General features: G+C 42.8%; 1 protein-coding gene across 1 annotated transcript in view; it reads left to right on the forward strand.

The window, feature by feature from the left end:
* Positions 1–23,970, forward strand: part of LOC128703859 (26S proteasome non-ATPase regulatory subunit 10-like) — a 135,169-nt gene that overhangs the window by 9,503 nt on the left and 101,696 nt on the right. The window contains exons 2-3 of the mRNA XM_070104939.1: positions 9,572–9,763; positions 17,241–17,441. Coding sequence (XP_069961040.1) covers positions 9,572–9,763; positions 17,241–17,441 — 393 coding nt within the window. The remainder of the gene's footprint in view (positions 1–9,571; positions 9,764–17,240; positions 17,442–23,970) is intronic.

The following is a 23,970-nucleotide window of genomic DNA, read 5'->3' on the forward strand; positions in this document are numbered from 1 at the left end:
TCCCTCTTAGTGAAGACACATTTATCCCTCCATTTCAAGTCCAGCAAACCCAAACCCCCCTGACTCACAGGTAACATTACTACTTCCCTTTTAAGCCAATCACAACCCGATCCCCACAAGAAATTGAAAATCCTCCTAAGTATGCCCGACATTGCCGTCCCAGTAAATGGGAACATGGCTGCCACGTACCACACCTTACTATACAATAAAACATTAATGACAATAGCTCGTTGCACAAGGGTCTGGTGATATGACCTCTATGCTCCCAGGCAACCCTGAATCCGATCCATCAACTGATTCGAGTTTTTCCTAACTTGCATCAGATAGGTCATCTGCATAGATGATACCACAAATTTTCAACACATCCACCTGCTACCGCACGATGGTACAACCCACGCAGCCCTCCCCGCCCAATCCCCGAACCCCATGGCCATGGACTTTTCTGTATTCACTCTCATACCAGTTGCGCCTCCAAGCAAGTGTACAACCCCATCTAAAGCCTCCATCGACATCCCCTCCCATACCAGAACAGTTGTATCATCAACATAATCCATAAAAACTGGCCAAACCCTCCCGATCCCAATCCCTCCTCCCCTTCAGTGCACATGCATTGCTCCATCAATCTATAAAAGGGGTCCTGTACACATACAAACAATAGTTGTGACATAGGACACCCCTGCCTAAGTCCCCTTCCCATTACAATCTTCTCCCCCAAGCTTCCATTAATCTGGACCCTCGTCATTGCACCTCGATACAACGCATCAATCCAACCCACTATTTCATCCCCAAAACCCTGTCTCCTGAGGATAGCCCTCAATGCTCCTCTTTCTACTTTATCATATGCGCCCTGCCAATCTAATGCCAACAACGCCGCCGCCCCCCTTCCCCCTTTGATTCCACAAAACCCCCTTAGTAACCCATGCCCCTCCACCATAGACCTCCCTGGCAACCCAAACTGAGTTTTCGATACTACCCGCCCTACTAAGTACCTAAACCTATTCCCCAAAATCTTGGCAAACAACTTTTAATCCATGTATAACGACGAGACAGCCTGGTAGTCCCTAAGGGTATGGTGCTCTTCAGTACCAACGCCACCACTGCCGTTGCCTGCTTCTCGCCCAACACACACCTCTCCTTCATCAAATTCAATAACCTTACCAAAAAGCTCCTCATCAGCTCCCAATGCTGTTGATAAAATTCTTCTGGAAGACCATCGATTCCTGGAGCTTTGCCCTTATGCATTTCACTTAAAGCCCTCCATATTTCCTCCTCTGTTATTACCCCACCCAATACCTCCCTATCACTGCTCCCCAAATTGCATAACACACTCTCACACACCTGCTCTAAAACCTCAACCACTACCCCATCATATTTCCAATACTTCTCATACCATTTGTCTGCATACGTACACGTTCCATTAGTGACTCGTATTACCTGCCCCTCCCTGTAACCACCCACCGACTCATGAACCTCCAATCATGGGATAGTAGTAGCCTGCTGCCATTGCTTTTGCCTATGCAATACGCACGCTCAAGGCCTGTCATATTGCATACTGTCATACTGCATTGTGATATAACCTGTTTACTGTGATTTTATTGCATCGGTGGGAGTCGGCCGACTTGTTATATATATATATATATATATATATATATATATATATATATATATATATATATATATATATATATATATATATATATATATATATGTATGTATATTTATTATTATTTTTTATTATCACACTGGCCGATTCCCACCAAGGCAGGGTGGCCCGAAAAAGAAAAACTTTCACCATCATTCACTCCATCACTGTCTTGCCAGAAGGGTGTTTTACACTACAGTTTTTAAACTGCAACATTAACACCCCTCCTTCAGAGTGCAGGCACTGTACTTCCCATCTCCAGGACTCAAGTCCGGCCTGCCGGTTTCCCTGAACCCCTTCATAAATGTTACTTTGCTCACACTCCAACAGCACGTCAAGTGTTAAAAACCATTTGTCTCCATTCACTCCTATCAAACACCCTCACGCATGCCTGCTGGAAGTCCAAGCCCCTCGCACACAAAACCTCCTTTACCCCCTCCCTCCAACCTTTCCTAGGCCGACCCCTACCCCGCCTTCCTTCCACTACAGACTGATACACTCTTGAAGTTATTCTGTTTCGCTCCATTCTCTCTACATGTCCGAACCACCTCAACAACCCTTCCTCAGCCCTCTGGACAACAGTTTTGGTAATCCCGCACCTCCTCCTAACTTCCAAACTACGAATTCTCTGCATTATATTCACATTACACATTGCTCTCAGACATGACATCTCAACTGCCTCCAGCCTTCTCCTCGCTGCAACATTCTTCACCCATGCTTCACACCCATATAAGAGCGTTGGTAAAACTATACTCTCATACATTCCCCTCTTTGCCTCCACTCTGAAAAAATAGAGAAATTCCAAGCGCTTTCGTGACTACTCACATTATCAAGGAACTATGAAAGTAAAGCATCCAAGGAAGCTATATAAGGGGTTTGGCTAACACCTCACTATCAGATCCCACAACGGTTAAACACCTGACGCGCGCCGACTCAACTGGAGAAATGTATTCATGAGTGGAGTTGCGGGAGTGTGAAACTGTTTTGAGGGCTATAGCGTGGGCTCCAGATCCGGGAAAGGTCAAAATAGGTGCAATGTGTCAATTGTTGGTAGGGAGGGTTGTGGCGCCTGTAGAGGGAATTTTCCCCATGTATACATGGGGAAGTATATGGAATAGGTTAAGTAGGATGAGGTTACAACCATGAGCACGTGACATAATGTATCGTTTTCTTCACGGGATTTTGCCGTCAGGTACGGCTCTGAGGGATAGACGTGTGTTTGAGGGGGGGGGGGTGGAATATATGAAGGTGAGGAGTCGGCGTTTCATGTTGTATATTTTTGTGAGGGGATGGGTAGCATCAGGAGTTGGTTGAGTAGGGTGCTTCATAAGATTGGGGGTAAAGGGATTTCTGTTCTGAGAGCTTTAAGTCTTGACGTGGGGGTATGGATGAGAGTATCATTAGGGCTGTGGCGTTCATTATGGTAGATTATATATACATAACGTGAGGAATGAGGGGGAAAGGGGTCAGTGAGGTGAAGAGGCGGGTTTTAGCGATTACGTTTTATAAAACGTTGTGCCATAACAGGGAAATTTATGGGAGAAGGTGGGAGCAGGCTTTCTCAGAGGGATATAGAGAATTTACGTTAGAGGTTTTATTAGATTTGTGAATCAGGTGGGAGGGGCAGGGTAGGGATGGTAAATGCTACTGTAGCATGGAATGTCAGGGTAGAAACGGGGTCGCCTCCTTGGGGCTGACAGCTGCAAAAACTGTGCGCGACTTTAGTGTGGAGAGAGAGTTGGAATAATGTAACATGCGAATGTGTATGAACCAGTGCGTATGGGATGTGTAATGGTACATACACAGTTGTGGCTGTCTGCACCTGCGTGCGCCTTAGATACACTGTTGTGATTAAGGATTGGTTGAACTTCATTGTGGCAATGTTCCTGGACTTGTTAAGCACTAGAAGTGTATCTTAACCTGGATGAAGCGTCAATGTGTAAGACTTTGTCATGTTTCCCTGTGTCTTTGGTGTCACTGTTTCACCAATACTTATATAATTACCACTTAAGTTTATTCATATATGTCAAGTTAGGATGTTAAGTCAACAAGTTCGTGATAACGGTCATATTATTTCGGGTGAGGGGGGTAATTAATGTGTAATGAGTTTAAGTCATTAATGGTAATACCAACTTTATTGGTAGTTGTATACATGTGTTTTGAAATGTAATATTCACATTGTGTTAGTATTATTTAAGGTATTGTGACATTTTATCATCGCTTGTATTGTAGCAATGTTTTTATATTATGTGGTAATGTTAGGGTTTAATTGGTAAATAAACATGTACATAGGTAGCCTTTGAGCTCTGTTGAACTACATTGTTCCAATGTTCTATGTGATATTAATTTTTGCAATGTATTTATTCGACCTGGTTGAGGTGTCACTGTGTTTAGGTATGTCATGTCTTCTAATATGTCAATAATACGTTATTCGTTATGGTTTTATGATTTGGTGCTCCTGTATCACCAATGATTGTAAGACTTATTAAATATTTCTTGCTTAATGATAATTCATGATGTTTCTTTTGGTGTGCGTGTGGGGGGGGGGGAAGTGACAAAATTTTAAGTCACTATCGGTAATAATACTTTTCTTTGATAATGGATCTCGAATGTTGCGTGTGAGAGTGTAATACCATTGTAATGTATGGTGTGTGTGTGAGTGTAATACCACTGTAATGTATGGTGTGTGTGTGAGTGTAATACCACTGTAATGTATGGTGTGTGTGAGAGTGTAATACCACTGTAATGTATGGTGTGTGTGAGAGTGTAATACCACTGTAATGTATGGTGTGTGTGAGAGTGTAATACCATTGTAATGTATGGTGTGTGTAATACCACTGAGTATGGTGTGTGTAATACCATTGTAATGTATGGTGTGTGTGAGAGTGTAATACCACTGTAATGTATGGTGTGTGTGAGAGTGTAATACCACTGTAATGTATGGTGTGTGTGAGAGTAATACTACTGTAATGTATGGTGTGTGTGAGAGTGTAATACCACTGTAATGTATGGTGTGTGAGAGTGTAATACCACTGTAATGTATGGTGTGTGTGAGAGTGTAATACCACTGTAATGTATGGTGTGTGAGAGTGTAATACCACTGTAATGTATGGTGTGTGTGAGAGTGTAATACCACTGTAATGTATCGTGTGTGTGAGAGTGTAATACCACTGTAATGTATGGTGTGTGTGAGAGTGTAATACCACTGTAATGTATGGTGTGTGTGAGAGTGTAATACCACTGTAATGTATGGTGTGTGTGAGAGTGTAATACCACTGTAATGTATGGTGTGTGTGAGAGTGTAATACCACTGTAATGTATGGTGTGTGTGAGAGTGTAATACCACTGTAATGTATGGTGTGGATATTACGTGTTTAGGGTCATTTTGGATTCTTGTGTATTAATCTGTTTCTGTGTACTTTTTTAATATATTTATACCACCTTGTATTGCATTGTTTTAAATAAAATATATAAAAAAAAATTCATTTGGTCGCCTTGACAACAGCAGAGGCGGACTTGTCCCTGGAGCTCCTCAACACTTTCACTTGTGTGATTGGTCAGTGTGCATCATGATAGTGAGTCTGAGGAAGCGTGTTAATACAATGAGCATAGAGCTACTGAAGGGGGCCATAACACCCAATGTGTTGTTACTAGCCGTCATCAAGACCACATAGGGGATAGACAACAAGGCGCTCTGTGGTGTAGCACTCAATTGGGCCACCGGCCAGTTTGTGAAGTTCCTGTCATCCCAAGATATACTGATGGAGGTTAATGACGACGTGAGAGTGCACCTAAATGACGTGTCGAAGCAATACACATGGGTCAAACTACGCAATGTGCCCTTTGAGGTTGATGAGGCAGACTTACGTCAGGTGTTCCCTAAATTAGGAACCATATATGTCACCCAACGAGGTACGTGGCGACTGGTGTTTACACGAAGTTACCGGAAGGAAGGAATTCTTTGAAGATGTTGTTAACATACGGCGTTCCGTCATATGTAATCCTACCGGAATTTTGATCCCAGGTGATGGTGTCCTATGCTGGGCAACGGTGCACGAGTCGGATTTGCGAGGGGTATGATCACAAGGCTGTTAAGTGTCCTTGTTGGAAGAACCAACAGTGTGCACAGAATGGACATTTCGGAGAAGGAGCGAGCATCAAGGCCATTGGGTGCATCGCACCAGTGACGACCAGGAGAAGACAGTGTTGAATGATTGGGTTCGTGCTCTCCCTGAGTCGGAGGACACAGCGTTGGGGAAGAGTTGCAAAAAGCGTTAAGGGATATATTCCTCCCCCAATCGGAAGGGGTGTCACCCATACTTGAGGAGGTACCTAAGACCCCTTCATGTGAAGGAGCTTAAGTGAGAGCAGAGGTACTGTCCCCTACTCCTGTGCTGAGTAATAAACTGAGGTGAGGCTCCGTGTTTTAGTAACAGATATGGATGTGCATCGGGATGCATCCATTGAAGTGTGTGGTGGGGGACACTCGCTCCCGGAAACGCGCAGCAACAGCACCTGATTCAGATGATGTAATAACGCGGGCACAACGTCCTGGAACAAAGTCATGGGTAGAAATCGCAAGTGGTTCTGGGGCCGTGAGGAACAAACAGCACAGTGTCAAGCGGCCCACGAAATTGGGGCTTGTGGTAAATTGAAATGTTCTCTCCAGGCTGGAATGCTGCTTTATATTAACATCTCCGTTCAAAGCAGGTGAAACTGCAGATCTAGAGAGTATACAGAGAATCTTTACTGCACATATAAGTTACGTAAAACACCTTAACTACTGGGAACACTTGGAAGCACTTAACCTGTACTCGCTGGAAGGCAGGCGAGAGAGATACACTTTGAAATGTGTCAGAGGACTAAGATTGTTCAACAGCCTCCCACCAACCATAAGGGTAATCACCAATAGACCCTTGGCTGCCTTTAAGAGGGAGCTGGGCAGATACTTAAAGTCGGTGCCGGATCAGCCAGGCAGTGGTTTATATGTTGGGCTGCATGCGGCCAGAAGTAAGTCTGGTTCATCAGGCCCTGATCCATTGGGAGGCCTGGTAGTGGACCGGGCCGCGGGGACGTTGATCCCTGGAATACCCTCCAGGTAGACTCCAGGTTGGGATATTCCTGACAAAGCCTCGGGTGTATGACTATTAATGTTACTAGGCTATGTGTGTTGCACCGAGGCACTGGTTTGCTGGGTTTATTTGCAGGTTTAGGGTGGATGTAGTTTTACTTCTTTGAGTAGCTGATGTTGATTAACCACGTGAGAGTGGATATGGGTTTAACTGGTTGGGGTTGGGGGGTGTAAGTTGATGTTGATTAACCACGTGAGAGTGGACATGGGTTTAACTGGTTGGGGTTGGGGGTGTAAGTTGATGTTGATTAACCACGTGAGAGTGGACATGGGTTTAACTGGTTGGGGTTGGGGGTGTAAGTTGATGTTGATTAACCACGTGAGAGTGGACATGGGTTTAACTGGTTGGTGTTGGGGGTGTAAGTTGATGTTGATTAACCACGTGAGAGTGGACATGGGTTAAACTGGTTGGGGTTGGGGGTGTAAGTTGATGTTGATTAACCACGTGAGAGTGGACATGGGTTTAACTGGTTGAGGTTGGGGGGTGTAAGTAGAAGTGAGGGATGTATGTGTCAGAATAAGTTTTTGATTCTGTAGAACTTTGTTTCGAGGTCAGGTGTAGGTTGTGTTAGGTTTGTCTTAGCGAAATTCTGTACTGTTTATTTACTCACTGGACTGTAGTAGTACCAGTGTTAAGTTCTTCCTTATAACATGTAACTCTGAATGTACCTTGTAAGTTTTTTATGTAGTGATCCGTTTATGGTTTAGTGTTTAATGCTTTCAATTTTGCGTTTAGGCATGTGACAGTGAGCATACTATCAGTTTGTGTGTGTGGAGGGAGAGTGTTAGAAGCGTCTGATGTTAGCAACAGTATTACGTAAACCTGTCATGTATGACACAGGTTTTTTAGAGGTTGGATGTACGTTGTGTTGTTAGGTCAGTATTAGTGCCATTATGTAAGGTGTCTGTAATTAATGGACTGGAGTTGTACCAGTGAAGATTCTTTGTTCATATCCAGTATCATTGTACCATATTGTTATACGTTAATACCTTTATCTGTATTTTGTACATAGTTTTAAATAACATATAAAGAAAAATAAACTTATACGATCTCCAATTCATTATATTTCGTTTCATTCTCTCTAAATGTCTGAACAACCTATTTAGCCATCGTGATAATACCTTTAAAAACCATCCACCAACTTATTATCTCATTCTAATTGTAATAATAACATCAATTATATTAATATTGATTATTATAATAATAATAATATTATTATTATTATTATGTATTTACATAAATATATTATTATTCTTTTTCGGGTCACCTTCCCTGGGTGGGAAACGACCGATGTTTTTTTTTTTTTTTTTTTTTTTTTATCACACTGGCCGATTCCCACCAAGGCAGGGTGGCCCGAAAAAGAAAAACTTTCACCATCATTCACTCCATCACTGTCTTGCCAGAAGGGTGCTTTACACTACAGTTTTTAAACTGCAACATTAACACCCCTCCTTCAGAGTGCAGGCACTGTACTTCCCATCTCCAGGACTCAAGTCCGGCCTGCCGGTTTCCCTGAACCCCTTCATAAATGTTACTTTGCTCACACTCCAACAGCACGTCAAGTATTAAAAACCATTTGTCTCCATTCACTCCTATCAAACACGCTCATGCATACCTGCTGGAAGTCCAAGCCCCTCGCACACAAAACCTCCTTAACCCCCTCCCTCCAACCTTTCTTAGGCCGACCCCTACCCCGCCTTCCTTCCACTACAGACTGATACACTCTTGAAGTCATTCTGTTTCGCTCCATTCTCTCCACATGTCCGAACCACCTCAACAACCCTTCCTCAGCCCTCTGGACAACAGTTTTGGTAATCCCGCACCTCCTCCTAACTTCCAAACTACGAATTCTCTGCATTATATTCACACCACACATTGCCCTCAGACATGACATCTCCACTGCCTCCAGCCTTCTCCTCGCTGCAACATTCATCACCCATGCTTCACACCCATATAAGAGCGTTGGTAAAACTATACTCTCATACATTCCCCTCTTTGCCTCCAAGGACAAAGTTCTTTGTCTCCACAGACTCCTAAGTGCACCACTCACTCTTTTTCCCTCATCAATTCTATGATTCACCTCATCTTTCATAGACCCATCCGCTGACACGTCCACTCCCAAATATCTGAATACATTCACCTCCTCCATACTCTCTCCCTCCAATCTGATATTCAATCTTTCATCACCTAATCTTTTTGTTATCCTCATAACCTTACTCTTTCCTGTATTCACCTTTAATTTTCTTCTTTTGCACACCCTACCAAATTCATCCACCAATCTCTGCAACTTCTCTTCAGAATCTCCCAAGAGCACAGTGTCATCAGCAAAGAGCAGCTGTGACAACTCCCACTTAGTGTGTGATTCTTTATCTTTTAACTCCACGCCTCTTGCCAAGAACCTCGCATTTACTTCTCTTACAACCCCATCTATAAATATATTAAACAACCACGGTGACATCACACATCCTTGTCTAAGGCCTACTTTTACTGGGAAATAATTTCCCTCTTTCCTACATACTCTAACTTGATGTTTATAAAAAAAATATTAATAATACAAATGATAATTCTACTACTGCTGCTATTAATATTACTACTACTACTACTACTACAACCATTAATTCTACTTATATTACTACCACTACTACTATTACACTACTACTTCTGTTACTATTATTATTATTATTATTATTATTATTATTAAATGTGGTAGTAGTTGTACTATTAGTACTACTATTATTATTAATAATAAATTTTAAGAATTATATATCATCAAATAAACATGTTGGTTGTGTTGCAGGTAGAACAGCTCTTCACATAGCAGTTGTGAAGGGTTATGATGATTGTGTTAAGATGCTGCTTGATGCTGGTGCTGACGTCAACTGTCAGGATGATGCTGGCCAGACACCACTATACTACGCTGTTAGGAAAAACAATATTGATATTGTTCAAATGTTATTAAATAATTCACGCTGTGATCCCAGGAACAAAGGTAACAATCACATCACCGAACTAAGTTGTGAAATTAATAATGATTATTATGTTGATTTATATGGATGGTGTTATGTCCATGTTTGTGCTGTAGTGACTTAGTCTAGGGTGTGAGTGTTTGTGTGTGCACTCACCTAGTTGTGGTTGCAGAGGTCGAATCACAGCTCCTAGCCCACTTCTTCATTGGTCGGATTTTTAACGCCGGAGGGTTAGCCACCCAAGTTAACCCAAAAAAGTCAGTGCGTCATCGAGGACTGTCTAACTTATTTCCATTGTGGCCCTCAATCTTGTCCCCCAGGATGCGACCCACAGCAGTCGTCTAACACCCAGGTACCTATTTGCTGCTAGGTGAACAAGACAACAGGTTTAAGGAAATACGTCGAAATGTTTCCACCCCGCCGGGAATCGAACCCGGGCTCTCCATGTGTGAAGCGAGAGCTTTAGCCACGAGGCCTCTCTCCCTGCTCCATGAGCTTTATCATACCTCTTCTCAAATCTATGTATGGATCTTGCCTCCACTATATCCCTTCCCAGACTATTCCACTTCTTAATATATCTCTGACTGAAGAAAAACTTCCTAACATCCCTGTGATTCATGCAAGTCTTCAACTTCCAATTGTGACCCCTTGTTGCTGCATCGCATCTCTGGAACATCTTGTCTCTGTCCACCGTGTAGGTTCCTCTCAGTATTTTATATGTCGCTATCATATCCCCCCTTTCTTTCCTGTCCTCCAGTGTCGCCAGGTCGATTTCCCATAGCCTCTCCTCATTGGACGTGCCCCTTAGCTCCGGGACTAGTCTTGTTGCAAATCTTTGCACTTTCTCTAATTTCTTTACATGCTTCGCAAGGTGTGGGCTCCAAACTGGTGTTGCGCACTCTAATATAGGTCCCACGTACGCGGTACACAGGGTCCTGAACGAATCCTTATTGAGATGTCAGAATCTATTCTTAAGTTTGCTAGGTGCCCATATGCTGCAGCAGTTATTTAGTTGATATGCACCTCAGGAGATGTGCCCTGTGTTATGCTCACCCCTAGATCCTTTTCCTTGAGCGACGTTTGCAGTCTTTGGCCGCTGTTATGCAGAAATGTGGGATACCTGAGGGCTAGAGCCTTGTCTAAGGGCAAAGGTAAAAGTTAGACACATCTCAGGCCTCCATGCCACCACCCAAGCCACGCTTATCTGCTAAACAACTCATAGTTGGAAAATAAATTCCTGGGAGGATTTCCCTATAAAGTACTCTACAGTGCCCACAAATGCACATTATGAATTATAAAATTATGCTTTACAATCATAACATTCATACTATTATGACACCCTTCACTACTGTATATATTACAATGTCATGCAGAACCCTGCATAACACCCTCGCCCCCAGACCATAGGACTCACTCTGATAGCAGGATCCCGAAGGACACTGCTAGGCAAAAGGAAAAAGCAAGATTATAAATCCGACTCTAAGGTCTGAGGCAATATTAACAAACTGAGGTACTAGATTGACTACATGTGAAACTTGTCGAACATAAAAGTGATCAAGTTCTATGCCAAGGCACCATCACAACACAGCGCTGGCCAGGCACTGGCGTTGATGCATTTTACCTAAATCACATCAAGCAACCTTATAAACTAGCAAGTTAACTTTGTACATAAGTGCTCTGAGAAGTGCTAGTTTATGAAGTACCACCAAAGCTCTCTATATTGCAAGACAGACCAAACTAAATGTGCCACCCAAAAAAATTTAAACAGTACATTTTCCAGGAGGAGTTCAAAAAAATGAAAAACAGATTTTACATGTTAAATTCTACTTAGAAAGCAACATCACATTATCACTCCCATCTCACAGCAATCTTTAGTAAGCAAAACTGGTTCCCCATGACACACCTCTGCGAGAATCAGGAGACCACAGGAGGGGGAAAAATATTAGTCCCCCCAAAAAAAGTGGGTGGATAATCACATAAATCTTGTTGGTGGGACTCTCGCAGTGAAACCCTTGAGTCATCACTGAAGACCCCCAAAAGGTGGACCTCCCAGGCCGACACCTACGTGTCATTCCAAGGACCTTGGAGTCACCCCAGCGGTGATCCAAAAAGGAGAAAAAAAAATTAAAACGTCCTGGAGGACCAAAACACCTTGGATCAAGAGACATGACCCCAAAAGTGGAGGGCATCACCGCCAGTCCCACATTCACTAAAACGTTTAGGTCCAACAGTCCCTATACCAACATAAAACAGAGATGAGGCATCCCAGCTAACACTTAAAAAAAAGGTAGCATACCTTACCTAGGCATGGTACTTAATATGACTGCCCCCAAAACACACACACACACTACAGAGTCCTGATACCTCCAGCTCCAGCTCAACCTGCCCTTCTCCTTTTGGGTGGTCCAGAGTTCCATCTACTTGTCTACCGCAAATCACTGCAAAATAAGAACAGATAAGTGATCTATACACTACACCGTGTACTTTAAACACGAGACAAGGCATCAGCAACCACATTCTCCGCTACCATCACATAATGGATCACAAGATTAAGAGGTTGGAGAAACAAGGCTCACCTCATAAGTCTGTGATTGTGGTTCCTCATTAAGTGAAGGAAACGTAAAGGATTATGGTCACTATACACAGTTATAGAGTGAACTGATGATGATATATACACCTCAAAATGTTGCACTGCCAACACAAAAGCAAGAGCCTTCTTTTCTATAGTGGCATAACTTCCTTTGTGCATGTTACGTTTTGCCGAGAAGTAGCTGGGTGGCCTTACTTGCCCTGCTCTACCCTGCAACAAGACTGCGCCAACCCCTGTATCATTTTGCAAAACCCAGGGGAAGGGGCAACTCAGGATTACACATAAAAGATCTTGGGGGTTAATGGCATATAAAAGGTTCAGGTACAGCGATAGTAAAGTTACAAATATGGGTGTGTCCTTGGCACACATTGTCATGGAAATCAGATGACTCCCCCCCCCACGGTTTATTCACTCATTTTGCATGTAGTTCATAAAGAGGAGACAAATCAACCTTATTTCTTAAATGTACGTGGCGGCAGTCAGTGCACGTGTTCAAGGTCTCACCTAGTGTGAGACCCCTAACAGACAACGTCCACTGACTCTCGCTGGGTACACACACAATCTCTAGAAACAAACACTCCACTTCCTTCAAATAACTTATTTCATGCCAGCTTACATCATGCCAGGCCTGCTGACGTTGCACAAATTCACAAACCTCTACCTCATATGAATTAACATGGCCCCCATTTTCAGCATCCCTAAACTCTTTCACTAAGGTGCACCATGGCTGAGCCACCACTACAACTTCTTTCAGAAGATCCAAGCCTTGCACAATCTCGTACAATTTTCCTGCTTACATCATCTTTCTGAGGGACTTTATCCACCATCATTTTGAAGCCACAACACAGTTCCATCATAGCCTTCCCAGGACCCGGCTCCAATGCCAATCCCATCTCTCCAGCTTCCAGAATATGTAACACCACCTCACGGGCCCACGTCATCCTGGGCAGATTGGCAGGCTGGTGCACTAGTGCCATCGACCTTATCTTAGCCAAACAGTTTCTGAGGAAAAACACCGTGGGGGAAACATCACCATCCTCACATTGCCCATGACTTAATGATTCAAGAGCGCTTCCCTGCACGGCAATGAAAAGGAGGGGAATATCCTCATCCCAGCCCTTCTGGTACTGGGTAAAACAAACGTGCATTGCCCTGAGAGACTGGGAAAACCACTGTGCTTTTCTTTGACTCCTACAGTGATATACATTGGTAAATTTAACCTCAAGTAGAACTCTCAAAACTACATGACATTTCATAAAATATGACTTCTGGGTGATTTGTGCAAAGCCTAATAGACAAAAATGTTTCACCAGAAATCTCAAAACCACACACACAAAATTATTCAGAACGGGTATAGACTCTTTTAACCTGTTAGAAAAGGAATTTACTAATAAACACTGGTTATTCAGCTCTCCCTTCTTAACACTTAAATGCCGTTCCTTCAGAATCTGTAAAAAATACAGACAATGGCCACTTGGGCACAGGTCCTCTTAAAAACAGTCTTGCTCATTTGATCAACTCTGCAAAATAAACATTTGGTAAATTTGGGAACCACGTCCTCCGCAACAGCTGATAAGTGAATAGCGTTCCGGAGGTCACAACCTTCCTGGGCCTCACTCAGCTGTTGCAGAGTCAGGGGATTTTTTCCCACAGCACCAAGACCACTTCTCCACCGAGTTCTGGTTGAGCCGGTTCATCACTGCTCAGAATCTTCTGCTGGTCAAACTCAATGACCAGACTCCCAAGGCCTCAATTTTGAGGAGTCCCACAACATTGTTGCCTAGTAGAAGGTCAACTCCTGCAAAAGGTACATCTTCTGCAATACCTACAGGTAGGTACCCAGACTGGTACACAGACTACACCCATAACCTGTGCACTGGAGTCCTGACAGGGACTCCGGTAATCCCTTTAAGAAAAATGTTCAATCCGATGTACGTGTCATCCGGCACTGGCAATACACCCCTGTGAAGGAAGGTGTATGTGCTACCAGTGTCCCTCAAAGACATAACACCTGTGACCCTACTTTCATTTTGGTCTAAGGCCACAGTAGACTTACTTGAATAGACCTTCATCCGAGGGTCTAAGAGAGCTGGTCTTCTTTGGATGTCTTGGGGCAAGACTGCAAATGCAAGCAACATCATGTGCAACCGGTGTATTTACTGGAGAAGAATCTGCTGTAGCCTGGTCCCTAAGCATCTTTTGACAATATGGCTGCAGGTGGCCCTGTTTATTGAAATATGTACAGTGATAAGGTATAAAAGCCCCCTGCACACTTGATATAGGCTGAAGCCCATGATCTTGGGGAACTGGACTCTTTCTACTTGTCCCCTGTGACAGCCGACTTAAAACTTTCCTGGGTTGGTACCGGAAAATTAGGCTTATTAAAACTCTGGTTGTTATTAGGTTGGAAAATGGGTGGCTTAAACTTCTGAAATTTCTTATTCCTAATGGTGGGTGGGGAAAACTTACCATTATCAGTATGTGGTGGGTGGTAACTACTACCAAATTTTTGGTTAGCTAAAAATCTGTCACCCAGCTCTAAAGCATTATTAAAATCATCAAGATCCTTCTCCTCAAGATATGCCTTAAGGTCAGGAGGAACATTTCTCAACAGATCCTCTAACAAAATTTAGGTAATTACACCCTCATAGTTTCCCACCACACCCTTCAAGCGACACCACGTATTTAGAAGCGACATCTTCTCCTTACAATATTCCACCAAAGACTGTCCTGCCTGAAACTTTAGTCCTCTAAACTTCTGCCAGTACCTTTCTGGCAACATTTGATAAGCCAGTAAAACTACTTCATTTAGTTTATTATAATCAGAAAAATCCGATCCCCCTAGAGAACTAACGGCCTGTAACCCTTTACCAACTAATTGGGGTCTCGCTAATGTCGCCCATTCGTTTTCCAGCCAAACTTGGGATTTGGCCGTAATTTCAAACAACAGAAAAAGCTGGTCTGGGTCTTTCTCTACGAATTTGGACACAAATTTGATGGCTTTATCCAAATGAAAAACATCTACCCTCGTGACTGTGGCTGGGTGAGAAGCATGCTGCCTCTCTTTAGCTCTTTCTTTGAGCCCTAAGGTTCTCTAAGGCTCTCTGTTCCTGGATCTTTGTACGTTCAATCCTTAACCATTCTTTTTCTTCAGCAACTTGGGTTAATTTCATTCATATAAGTTCTACTTCCTTATCCAGGTCCCTAACTGAAGGATTTGTTTCAAGGATACCCTCCAAATGCATGTCATCCCCAGAATTTTAACCAGTGTCAGACTTTTGGGAAATAATAGCACCAAACCTTGCTATCAGTCGAAGAACTTACTGATATAAAATAATAAAGCACACAGCAAAACACATACACTGAAGTAGTACATTCACAAGGAGTTATTGTCATATGACTCCTTAAAATTAAACAGGATTGCACACAAAAATAAATCCCTGACCGAAAAATGGAGCTATTGCACCTGCAAAGGAAAATTATTCCCAGAAAATTAGGTAATCATAACCCCCCTAAAAATCCTTCTAAAGATCAGCAGTTACGTCGAAGGATCAGTTATGGAAGGAAAAGTGGGAATATAAACATAAATTTAAATGTAATGTGGATTAAACAAAGGAAAAGAGGGAATATAAATATAAATTTAAATGTAATGAGGATTAAACAAGGGTTTTTGATGCGAAAATTAGATTATATTAATGTTTTATGCACCTGTGAATGATAAAGCTGGAAAAACTATATGAGAGAGTGTAGTAGGTAAGTTTAGGGTACCATAGATAAATGATAAAGAAGGGCTTAAATTAAACTTTGCATTAGCAGGAGATTGCTAAAAAGTGATTAAAAAAAGGATAATCAAGTACACAGTATACAACTAGAGTGTAATATTTCATCTATATATTAGTAGATGATAGGACAATGTGTAGACATGTGCATGTGCTTGTGTTTAGAGTGACCACAAATAAAGAAGTAACATTGCCACAGCACTATAATATGACCTATGTTAAACACGTCTAAATCACAGCCACCTACACTTACTTACTCATGTACTTGTCTAACCTGTTTTTAAAGCTGCTCAAACTTTTCCGCTTCATTGACTCTACTTGGGAGTTTGTTCTGTTCATCCACAACTCTATTACCAAATCATTGCTTCCCTATATTCTTTCTAAATCTTTTTTGTTCCAACTTGAGCCAATTCCTGTGAACCCTATTTTAGTTAGATATATTTAGCACGTTATTTGTATCCCTTTATATATTCGTGTCTTCCATTTATACACTTCATTCATTTTCCTGCTAATTTCTACACCTTTCTAGAGATTGCGTCATTTTTTTGTGGGTTTTCCAGTGTAATGTTCGTTTGGATTTATATTGCTGCTAACTAGAACTCCAAGTATTTTTGCATTTAGAGTGACTTATTCAGTATATAAGGCAAATACTTATTCTCTTCACCATTGGATCAATCTATCATGATCTTCCTCTAGCGCTCTAGTGCCATCATCAGAATTAATTTGACAGCTTATAATAGTATAACCTGCAAACTTTCTTATATCGCTGTTTATTCCCTCATCTGTGTCTAGTGATTCTATTGATGAAGATCATAAGTTTAATAGCATAGGAGTCTGCGACTACGACTGTTTTCTTAATAATAAAATCTGCTCAGAGTATATTTATTCCCCAGATAATTTAGGTCAAACCAAAATGATCCCAAGTAGATGAAGAGGAAGCTTAAACAAGAGTTAAGTGAGAAAACAGGAACTCACAGATGTACCAAAAGGAAAGAGGAGATAACCTTATTAACCAAAACATTAATGTTAATATTATTATTATTATTATTATTTTTTTTTCTTATTTTATAAATAGTAAGAATTATTTGTGAAGAAACTAACATATGATTGGTGTTGTTGTGGATGACACAGATCTTACCATAGCAGCTGAGGAGGGGAATGTGGACATTGTGAAGACGCTCCTTCATGCTGGTGCTGACCCCAACTTTAGCGAGTATAATGGCTGGACACCACTACACTGCGCTCTTAAAAACAACCATGCTGGAGTTGTTCAAGTGTTATTAAATGATTCCCGTTGTGATCCCAACATTTCTCCTGGACCCTGGATTGAAGGTACTATGGAAATAGTTGTCTATTTCTCAACTACTTTATAGATCTTATTCTGAGTTATGTAAGTTTTGTTATGTCCTTCTCCAGTACCTGTGTATATGTGTGTATGTGTGTACTCACCTAATTGTACTCACCTAATTGTGGTTGCAGGGGTCGAGACTCAGCTCCTGGCCCCGCCTCTTCACTGATCGCTACTGGATCCTCTCTCTCTCTGCTTCCTGAGCTTTGTCATACCTCTTCTTAAAACTATGTATGGTTCCTGCCTCCACTACTTCACTTGCTAGGCTATTCCACTTGCTGACAACTCTATGACTGAAGAAATACTTCCTAACGTCCCTGTGACTCGTCTGAGTTTTCAGCTTCCAGTTGTGACCCCTTGTCCCTGTGTCCCCTCTCTGGAACATCCTATCTCTGTCCACCTTGTCTATTCCCCGCAGTATCTTGTATGTCGTTATCATGTCTCCCCTGACCCTTCTGTCCTCCAGTGTCGTCAGTCCGATTTCCCTTAACCTTTCCTCGTACGACATTCCCTTGAGCTCTGGGACTAGCCTTGTTGCAAACCTTTGTACTTTCTCTAACTTCTTGACGTGCTTGACCAGGTGTGGGTTCCAGACTGGTGCTGCATACTCCAGTATGGGCCTAACATACACAGTGTACAGTGTCTTGAACGATTCCTTATTAAGGTATCAGAACGCTATTCTCAGGTTTGCCAGGCGCCCGTATGCTGCAGCGGTTATTTGGTTGATGTGTGCCTCCGGTGATGTGCTCGGTGTTATGGTCACCCCAAGGTCTTTCTCCCTGAGTGAGGTCTGTAGTCTTTGTCCACCTAGCCTATACTCTGTCTGCGGTCTTCTTTGCCCCTCCCCAATCTTTATGACTTTGCATTTGGCTGGATTGAATTCGAGAAGCCAGTTACTGGACCACATGTCCAGCCTCTCCAGGTCTCTTTGCAGTCCTGCCTCATCCTCGTCCGATTTAATTCTTCTCATCAACTTCACGTCATCTGCGAACAGGGACACTTCAGAGTCTATTCCTTCCATCATGTCGTTCACATATATCAAAAATAGCACTGCTCCTAGAACTGACCCCTGTGGGAACCCGCTCGTAACAGGCGCCCACTGTGATACCTCTTCACGTACCATGACTCGTCGCTGCCTCCCTGTCAGGTATTCCCTTATCCATTGCAGTGCCCTTCCTTTTACGTGTGCCTGATCCTCCAGCTTCTGCACTAATCTCTTGTGGGGAACTGTGTCAAAGGCCTTCCTGCAGTCTAGGAAAACGCAATCTACCCAACCCTCTCTCTCGTGTCTTACTTCTGTTACCTTGTCATAAAACTCAAGGAGGTTTGTGATACAAGATTTGCCTTCCATGAACCCATGCTGGTTTTCATTTATAATCTTGTTCCTTTACAGGTGTTCGACCACTCTCCTCCTGATAATCTTCTCCATGACTTTGCACACAATACATGTCAGAGACACAGGTCTGTAGTTTAGTGCCTCGTTTCTGTTTCCTTTCTTAAATATGGGGACTACATTAGCTGTCTTCCATTTCTCAGGTAGTTGCCCAGTTTCAAGGGATGTGTTGAAGATTGTGGTTAGAGGCACACACAGCATCTCTGCTCCTTCTCTAAGGACCCATGGGGAGATGTTGTCCGGTCCCATCGCCTTTGAGGTGTCAAGGTCACTTAAGAGCTTCTTCACCTCTTCCTCAGTTGTTCGTATGTCATCCAACACTTGTTGGTATATTCCCTCTTGATGTTCCCTTCTGTGCTGTCTTCCCACAGCCCTTCCTGTCTCTACTGTAAAAACTTCCTTAAATCTCCTGTTCAGCTCCTCACATACCTCCTGATCATTTCTTGTGAGTTCTCCACCTTCTGTCCTTAATCTGATCACCTGGTCTTTGACTGTTGTCTTCCTCCTGATGTGGCTATACAACAGTTTCGGGTCAGTCTTGATTCTCGATGCTATGTCATTTTCATACTGTCGCTGGGCCTCCCTCCTTACCTGTGCGTACTCATTCCTGGCTCTGCGACTGATCTCCCTATTTTCGTGTGTTCTCTGCCTTCTGTACTTTTTCCATTCTCTATTGCACTTTGTTTTTGCCTCGTTACACCGTCGGGTAAACCAGGGGCTTGTTCTGGTCTTCCCGTTGTTACTGTTGCCCTTGGGAATGAACCTTTCCACTGCCTCCTTGCATTTTGTTGCTACATATTCCATCATTTCATTTACTGGCTTTCCTGCCAGTTCTCTGTCCCACTGGACCTCCCGCAGGAAGTTCTTCAACCCTATGTAGTCCCCTCTTTTATAGTCAGGCTTTTCCCATTCTACTCCTGTTATTCTCTCCACTTGCAGCTCTATGTATTCAAAGCACAGAACCACGTGGTCGCTAGCTCCTAGGGGACTCTCATACTTGATGTCCTCAATGTCTGAGCTGCCCAGGGTGAACACAAGATCCAATCTTGCTGGTTCATCCTCCCCTCTCACTCTGGTAGTGTCCTTAACATGTTGGTGCATGAGGTTTTCCAGCACCATGTCCAACATCCTGGCTTTCCATGTTTCGGGACCCCCATGTGGCTCCAGATTTTCCCAGTCAATCTCCCTCTGGTTGAAATCCCCCATAACCAGCAACTTTGCTCTGCTGGAGTGAGCTCTTCTTGCCACCTCAGCAAGTGTGTCCACCATTGCTCTGTTGCTCTCTTCATATTCCTCTCTTGGCCTCCTGCAGTTCTGTGGTGGATTATACATCACTGCAATGACCACTTTGTGTTCCCCAGACTGAAGTGTACCTGCAATGTAGTCTCTTTCTCCCGTCTCATCTATTCCTTCCATTGTCTCGAATTTCCATCTGTTTTTTACGAGCAGAGCAACCCCACCTCCCCCCCTGCCCCTTCTGTCTTTCCTCATGATCTGGTATCCTGGTGGGAAGATTGCATCTGTTATTGTCTCCATGAGTTTTGTTTCTGTAACTGCTATGATGTCTGGGGACTTCTCATTGATTCTTTCTTGCCATTCCTCATGTTTATTCGTTAATCCATCTGCATTTGTGTACCAAACCTTCAACTTCTGTTCTAATACTGTAACTGTGGTGCGGGGGGTGGAAACAGAGGGATCGGTGTGTGATGGTTGGTTTGGATTGTTCAGTTGCCTTGGGGGTGTCGTGGCTGGAGACCTTCTGCAGGTGTTTCTAGGGGGTGCGCTTGTCCTTCCATTTGATCCTGGGTTATTCTGCTCTCCTTTTTCATTTCCTCCCATTTCTCCTTTCGTTTTTGAACTCTCTCTTTCATTGTCTTCCTTTCGTCCTGTGTTTTGTCTCGGTCGAGGTACACACTCCGGAACTCCTGCTTGCCTCTCAGCCATGCTTTCTCCTGCAGGATCATGGTTCGGGTTGATTCTGCCTTGAAAATTACTTTGAGAGGCCAATTCCTTTTCTTTGTGAACCACCCAATTCTCCGAAAATTTGCCACCTGGGTCATGTCCCCCTCGCCTATCACCTTCATGATGTCTTCAATCGCTTTTTTCTCCTCCTGCTTTCTTTCATCATAAGTTTCCCCTTTAGCTTCGTCTAGCCCATAGACAAACACGGATCTCTCCCTTTCCACCTCCTACTGTGACTCCCATTGCATCCTCTGATGTGTGTGTGTGTGTGTGTGTGTGTGTGTGTGTGTGTGTGTGTGTGTGTGTGTGTGTGTGTGTGTATGTGTGTGTGTGTGTGTGTGTGTGTGTGTGTGTGTGTGTGTGTGTGTGTGTGTGTGTGTGTGTGTGTGTGTGTGTGTGTGTGTGTGTGTGTGTGTGTGTGTGTGTGTGTGTGTGTGTGTGTGTGTGTGTGTGTGTGTGTGTGTTTGTGTGTGTGTGTGTATGCATGTGTGTGTGTGTGTGTTTTATGTGTGTGTTTACTCGTTTAGTTGTGGTTGTAGGGGTTGAGTCACAGTTCCTGGCCCCATCTCTTCACTGGCCGCTACTAGTTCACTTTTCTCGCTCCATGAGCTTTATCATACCTCTTCTTAAAGCTGTGTATGGATCCTGCCTCCTGATAACTCTGTGACTAAAAAAAAAAATACTTCATAACATTCCTGTGACTCAACTGAGTTTTCATCTTCCAACTCTGACCCCTAGTTGCTCTATTCCACAGGAATAGGAGGTTCCAGAGATGGAACTTCCTATTCTGTCTGTGAGGTTCTTTGCCCGCCCCCGATTCTCATCACTTTCCAATTACCTGGGTTGAACTCCAGGTGCCAGTTGCTGGACCAGGCCTGTAACCTGTACAGATCCCTTACTAGTCCTGCCTGGTCCTCTTCCGAATGAATTCTCATCATAAATTTGACGTCTGCAAACACAGACACTTCTCTGTCTATTCCTTGCATCATGTCGTTCACGTACACCAGAAACAGCAATGATCCTAGAAATGACTTTACATATTATACAAGTCAGTGGCACTGGTCTGTAGTTTAATGCTGCCTCTCTGTCTCCTTCCTTAAAAATTGGAACTACAGTTGCTGTCTTCCACTCCTCAGGCAACTTCAAAGAATTAGAAGTAAGGAAGGATTAGCAGTTAAGTCGAAGGATCAGTTATGGAAGGAAAAATAGGAATATAAATATAAATTTAAATGTAATGTGAATTAAACAACGGTTTGTGATGCGAAAATTTGATTATATTAAGTGTTTTATGCACCTGTGAATGATAAAGCTGGAATAACCGTAAGAGAGAGAGAGTGTAGTAGATAAGTTTAGGGTGTCAGTACCACAGATAAGTGATAAAAGAGGCTGAGGTTAGTGGTCACGTGTGGTCATACCTGTCCTGAGCTGTCTGGGAGTTAGCGTGGGGCGTTACTAAGCACCATGGCTTGTTGTAGTGGTTTTGAATCTCAGGTTAAAGTATTGAAGAAGGAGGTTCTACTTCTTCAGGAGGAAAATAGGAGGCTGAAGCTTCACCTAGATGTGTTTGGAAGTGAGTGTGAGATAGTTGGTGCTGGTAAGGAGGAAATGCTTACCACCAGTGAGAGTGGCAGCCGCTTTAAGTGGCAAGTGGTTCACAGTTCAGGAAGATCGATGATAAGGAGGGTTAATAAAGAAGATGTGAAGGTAGGAAATTGATTCTCTGTTCTCCAAGAAGAGGGTACTTCAGTGGTTAGTGAGGTTAAATGTACCTCTGACTCCCCTGCTAATCAAGATAAGAATATTCTGATTCTGGGAGACTCTCAGGTAAGATATATGGACCGTGCATTTTGGGAACAAAGGTAGAAAAGTCAGACAGAGGGTGTGCCTCCCAGGAGCTTGTGTTGGTGATATAGTCAGCAGGTTGGATAATATTATGTCAGGTAATGGGAACAAGCTAGCTATCTGTCTTAGTGCTGGTGGAAATGACATTGGGAAGGGCAGGAGACAAGAGCTACTGGATAAGTACAGGTCAGCCATAGAAGTAGCCAGGTCTAAGGGAGGGATCCCTATCATATGTAACATTTTGCCTAGAAGGGGAGTGGGCAATTAATGGATGTCTAGGGCAATTGGTATTAATTGTTGGCTCTGCAGGTACTGAAGGAACTTGCAATCCGATTCATTGATAAATGGGACAAATTTTATAGCAAACATATGTAAGCAAGGGATGAGGTTCATCTCTCTGGGAATGGAGTTGTTACATTAGCAATTCGATTGAGAGGGTAACTGATGACTTGTCTAGGACTTAAACTGATAGATTAGAGAGGTATGGATATTTGTGGGAAACAATCAGGCTGCAGTATTATGGTTGGAAACAGCGGATATTACCAGGATACATCAGGGATATGTTTAAAAGACAATATTCAAAATAAAGTTCCTAATAAAGGAAAAGCAACTGATCAACAAACAAAGGGAGATAGTAGAGGGCAACGAGTGACTAACTCCCTTAAGATTTACTAAACAAATAGTAGGAGTCTAAGAAATAAGATAGATGAGCTAAGATTACTCGCAAGTGTAGGTAATATAGAAATTATTGCTATAACTGAAACCTGGTTCAACTTGGAGGATAGAGAAATGACATCTGAATGCAGCATAAAGGGTTATAAACTATTCCACACTGATAGGGTCAACAGGAAGGGTGGTAGAGTGGCGATGTATGCCAGAGATCATTTAAATTGTTCTGTTAGACATGACATAAGATTAGAAACATCGGTCACAGAATCTCTTTGGCTACAGTTTCTCGAGAGTCGTGACAAATTAATTTTTGGGTGCGATATATAGGCCCCAAATCTCTATAGGGAGTGCAATAAGCTGCTATGGGACGAATTTCGTAAGGTGTCTAGATATGAACCTCTATTAATGGGGGATTTTAACTTTAGAGAAATTGATTGGAACAATTTGACAGGAATCTTGAGTCTAGTGACTTTCTTGATACAGTTCAGGATTGCTTTTTCAAACAGTTTGTGACAGAACCAACTAGAGGAAACAATCTGCTTGACTTGGTTCTTGCCAACAAAGATTCACTAATTAATAATCTTGAGGTTAATGATGAGCGTGGGGAAAGTGTTCACAAATCACTTACTTTCAACATATTATGGAAT

This window comes from Cherax quadricarinatus, chromosome 95 (genome assembly GCF_038502225.1).
Source record: "Cherax quadricarinatus isolate ZL_2023a chromosome 95, ASM3850222v1, whole genome shotgun sequence".
NCBI lineage: Eukaryota > Metazoa > Arthropoda > Malacostraca > Decapoda > Parastacidae > Cherax > Cherax quadricarinatus.